At 31.3% G+C, this 4,674-nt stretch overlaps 1 protein-coding gene across 2 annotated transcripts in view; it reads left to right on the top strand.

Moving 5' to 3' along the window:
- The window catches only part of LOC119606282, a 13,744-nt gene extending 9,827 nt beyond the window's left edge, over positions 1-3,917 (top strand). For both annotated transcript variants that reach the window (XM_037959725.1, XM_037959726.1), the window contains exons 4-11: positions 1-316; positions 399-923; positions 1,217-1,345; positions 1,409-1,525; positions 1,588-1,783; positions 1,854-1,951; positions 2,406-2,532; positions 2,604-3,917. The exon at positions 1-316 is cut by the window's left edge and continues 20 nt beyond it. In XM_037959725.1, coding sequence (XP_037815653.1) covers positions 1-316; positions 399-923; positions 1,217-1,345; positions 1,409-1,525; positions 1,588-1,783; positions 1,854-1,951; positions 2,406-2,532; positions 2,604-2,740 — 1,645 coding nt within the window. In that variant the 3' untranslated portion in view covers positions 2,741-3,917. The remainder of the gene's footprint in view (positions 317-398; positions 924-1,216; positions 1,346-1,408; positions 1,526-1,587; positions 1,784-1,853; positions 1,952-2,405; positions 2,533-2,603) is intronic.
- The last annotated feature ends 757 nt before the right edge of the window (positions 3,918-4,674 follow it).

Here is a 4,674-nt window from a genome sequence, read left to right as displayed (position 1 = left end):
ATTGGAACAACTACGTGAAGTTCATAATGATGAGATGGGAAACTTTAATCACCAAAAGAAGGATGAATTAGTGGCCGATGAAGTGGTTCCTTTAGCTGTGCAAGATTCTTTGCCTGAACTAGAACAACAGTTGGAATCAGCTAAACCAGATGTACAAAGCACTCAAGGTCCTGTCCAGGTTGGTGTGGAAAATGTGGGTGAAACTCCGGAAGTACCGGCCAGTGAGCCCAAGGGCATGGGTGCCCACCGTCCTCCCACTTTACAGATCAATGATGGTGGCAAAGTTGAAAATAATGGTGACAAACCCAAAGCAAAGGTAAATATTGTTAATAGTCCTTCCAAATACTTTTCAAAATTTCAGTTGAGAGGAACTTTATAATGAACAAACTGCTTCTTAGTGCCGTTTGGGTGGTATGCATGGAGCCGCACGTTTAGTTTATGGCCAAAACCCTGAAGTTCTTCCCACAACTACTGCTTCCACTACAACATCTACTACAACCACCACTACCACAACAACACCAGCACCCGAAGCAAATTCTGCCGGTTCGGCCGAAGATGAGACGGACGATGATGAGGATGACAGTGATGATGGTGGCAATGAAGATGAAAAATCTTCAGATACAGTAGATGAAGCCGTGGAAGCGCCAGTAGAGGGACCATCTGAAAATCAAACTCCCCCTGAGGGCGGGGAGGTTCCTCAAGAAGTGCCAGAAGCACCCGAAAATCAGGAGTTACCGGAAGAAACTCCTGTTACACCAGCACCAGCTCCTCCACAATTACATCCCATGAGACCCATTAAATCAAATAAGAAAACCAATAAAGAGGAAGAACCCGAACGCCAGCTAATAGGCGATGTTATTGTAGATGAATCGGCTCTACGTAAATCAGCTGCTCGTCGTTCGGTTGCCCATATGACTCCCAAGGTTTTTATATACATAACATAAGAGCATTTAAGAGTTTCTTTAAAATACTAGATCTAGAGTTCCTCGTTATGATATAGAGAGGATTTTTAGTTGGCTTTAGATGCATTCAAATAAAACCCAATCGGCTTACAATATATTACTTTACAAACAGCAAACAAAATTATTTTGCACTCAAAATATAACCAAAAAAAGCTTTATTTCGTTCTTTTCTGATTTCAAAAGCTTTTTATAGAAGTAAACACATTAAAAGCGTTAAAACTAACGATATATAAATATTTTAACCTTCCCTACAGACTGCTGAGAGTTTGTTGAGACATGGCAATGGTCAATATTCCTCATTCGATATGGCTCAATATGTTTTCTGGACAGGCGATGAGGCTGGAGTGGCAAGAGCAGTAGAAGAGTTAATACAGCAGGATTTGGTAAATTTATAACATTTGTCGAAATTTAACACTTTTATTAATTAATTCGTTCGAAATTTTTAGATGACTCGTGAAGACGCCTTGAAATTTTTGCACGAAATACGTGTAGGTATTGAATATTTGCAAAAATCCTATGCCAATCGTATATTTCCCGAGGAAATCAGACACAATACCATTAAGGTTAGTAATTGTTTTCCCAAATAAAAAATCAGTTCTTTTAAAAGCTATTATTTATCTTACAGAAAAGTTATATACCCCAGACATTGCCTACCACAACCACCACTACATCTACTACCACCACAACGGTGAAACCCACTTTACCTTATTTGAATTTGGAACAAAATGTGGATACCGACAGCATAAATCTTGCTAAAACATTGGACAGTATTTCTTTGTGGCACAAATTACAGGCTATGAATAATGCCGAAGGCAGACAAGGTTTGTATTGCTTATCTTTGAATCAATATCTTTTACAAGACCTATTTACATATTATGTTTTTCAAATCAGATATAACGGAGTATGAAAGCGAAACTAGACGCCCGAAAATAACCGACTGTCAGCATAAGGAATATAATTTGGAAGAAATTATCTACAAATTAGCTCGGGTAAGTGCGAGACTTCTTCTTTCAAACTCTGATCAATATTGTATCATTTTTTTCTATAGAAAAGTCAGAAAAGAGATGTCTCATAAGAAGTAGTCAGACTTTGATCATAATTTTTATAGAAAAAATTCCATATTTTGAACACATTTTTCTTCAATAGAAAAGATGCCGGACTCTGATCGATTTTGCTTATTATACAAATTTCAGATTCTGATCACCTTTTTCAATAGAAAATATGGCAAAATCGCATAAAAGAAATGACGGACTCCGATCATCTTTTCTTTAGAAACATGTCTTTTACCATATTGTCGGACTCTGATCATATTTTCCTATTGAAAACTTGTGAGACCCTAATCATCTTTTCCATTCTCTGTCTGTAGGAATCTAGTTACTTATTCTTATAAAAAACATAAATTGAAAATTTTTGTTCAAAATGTTTATTAATTTTTCATTTTAGATAATGTTCACAGAATCATTAGCTCATGGAGATGAGGCTCAAAGAGAGATTCAAAAATTAATGGATTTCTTCGAACGTGAACATGAATTGGGTATCATACCATTGGACTTAGAACAGAAAGTTATACGTAAGTTCAAACACTTTTTAATTATAATAGATATTTATTAAAAAAAAAACTATCTCTTGGTTTCCCCATAGATGTCCTGTTGCAAGCTTTATCTGATACTTTAACCGAAAAGCCCGAATTGTGGCCAGCAGCTCAATATCCCTACAATCGGCTCTTGCGTTCATATGCCCATATGAATTATGCTAGACCCAGTCCCTCTAATGTTTAAAACATTGGAGTTAAAAAACACTTTGTCAAAATAAATATTATAATACAACTATAATCAAATCAACCAAGTTACAGCATACAAATTTATATTCTATACTAAAGAAATCAATAAAATCAAAACACTTTTTTAAAGAACGTAAAAGAAAAAATTCCATCAAACTAATAGATGTCGTCCAAATTTCAACACCAAACTCCAAATCTGAAACAGGCGCTTAATTAATAGAAAAAGCTTTTTTTGAAACAGCTTAAGAATGTGTTAAAATATTTTTTAAAAAATCACTCACACATACTCAACTTTCAAAATGTTGAAACAAAATTTAAACACGTGCTAACTCCGTATTAAATTTTAAGGATGTAAAGAATTTATTGAAAGAACAGGATCAAAATCAAAATGATTATAATTATATTTAAATAAAAAAAAAATGTCTTTATATATTATCAAATAATATATTGTAAATTAATTAGTTAATTTTATGTTAAATGTATTCGTGTTTCAAAAACACTAAAAAAAATTATAATTTGTAATTGTTTCTTTTAAGGCGTTCACATTATATCGGTAGTGGGAATGATAAATTCCACATTGTTTTTTAAAAGAGATGAATCAGAACTCATAGAGTTTAAGCACCATAAGAAAATCAATATTCTCAAATATTAATAAATTTTTAAGCTTAACTTTTTCTCTGTAAAATCTTAGTGTGAACGCACAACATCATTCATTACTTTTTAAAACGTAGATAAATCCTCCATATTGTTTTAAACCAAATTTATTGTAAACTATTATGAAAATTCCAGGAATTTTTTTAAACAAATGTCAGACTAATTGTTATGAGCTTTATATGTCACATTGTATAATTGTAAATGAAATTTATTTAAAAAAAATATACGTATTAAATCACAATTGTAGATAACAAGTTTATTAGGTAGTAATACGGAGTTTAATCAAAAGGAAACAAACACTGAATGAAATTATTAAAAATATAATTTAATGTACAACCTTAAAAGCAACTAATAAAGAAATAGTTGAAACAGTAAACTGCATACAAATAAACATAATTTTCCTTCCATATGTGTACTACTTTTGTTCCACATACATTTATTCGTATTTCAGTTCAAAGCTATAAATAAATAAAATATATAATAAACTGATTTTAGTTTTAGTTAATAATAAGAAAACCAAATACATTTGAGTTTCATTTTAAACGAATTAGCGAAAGACGGCTATGATCATTTTATAACTATCTAACTAACTAACTAACTAACTAACTAACTAACTAACTAACTAACTAACTAACTAACTAACTAACTAACTAACTAACTAACTAACTAACTAACTAACTAACTAACTAACTAACTAACTACTAACTAACTAACTAACTAACTAACTAACTAACTAACTAACTAACTAACTAACTAACTAACTAACTAACTAACTAACTAACTAACTAACTAACTAACTAACTAACTAACTAACTAACTAACTAACTAACTAACTAACTAACTACTACTACTAACTAACTAACTAACTAACTAACTAACTAACTAACTAACTAACTAACTAACTAACTAACTAACTAACTAACTAACTAACTAACTAACTAACTAACTAACTAACTAACTAACTAACTAACTAACTAACTAACTAACTACTAACTAACTAACTAACTAACTAACTAACTAACTAACTAACTAACTAACTACTAACTAACTAACTACTAACTAACTAACTAACTAACTAACTAACTAACTAACTAACTAACTAACTAACTACTACTAACTAACTAACTAACTAACTAACTAACTAACTAACTAACTAACTAACTAACTAACTAACTACTAACTAACTAACTAACTAACTAACTAACTAACTAACTAACTAACTAACTAATACTAACTAACTAACTAACTAACTAACTAACTAACTAACTAACTAACTAA

Source organism: Lucilia sericata, unplaced genomic scaffold (assembly GCF_015586225.1).
Source record: "Lucilia sericata isolate MDLA Ls3-8-SP2 unplaced genomic scaffold, ASM1558622v1 Contig000568F_arrow, whole genome shotgun sequence".
Lineage (NCBI taxonomy): Eukaryota > Metazoa > Arthropoda > Insecta > Diptera > Calliphoridae > Lucilia > Lucilia sericata.
This window is presented reverse-complemented; position numbering and strand designations above follow the sequence as displayed.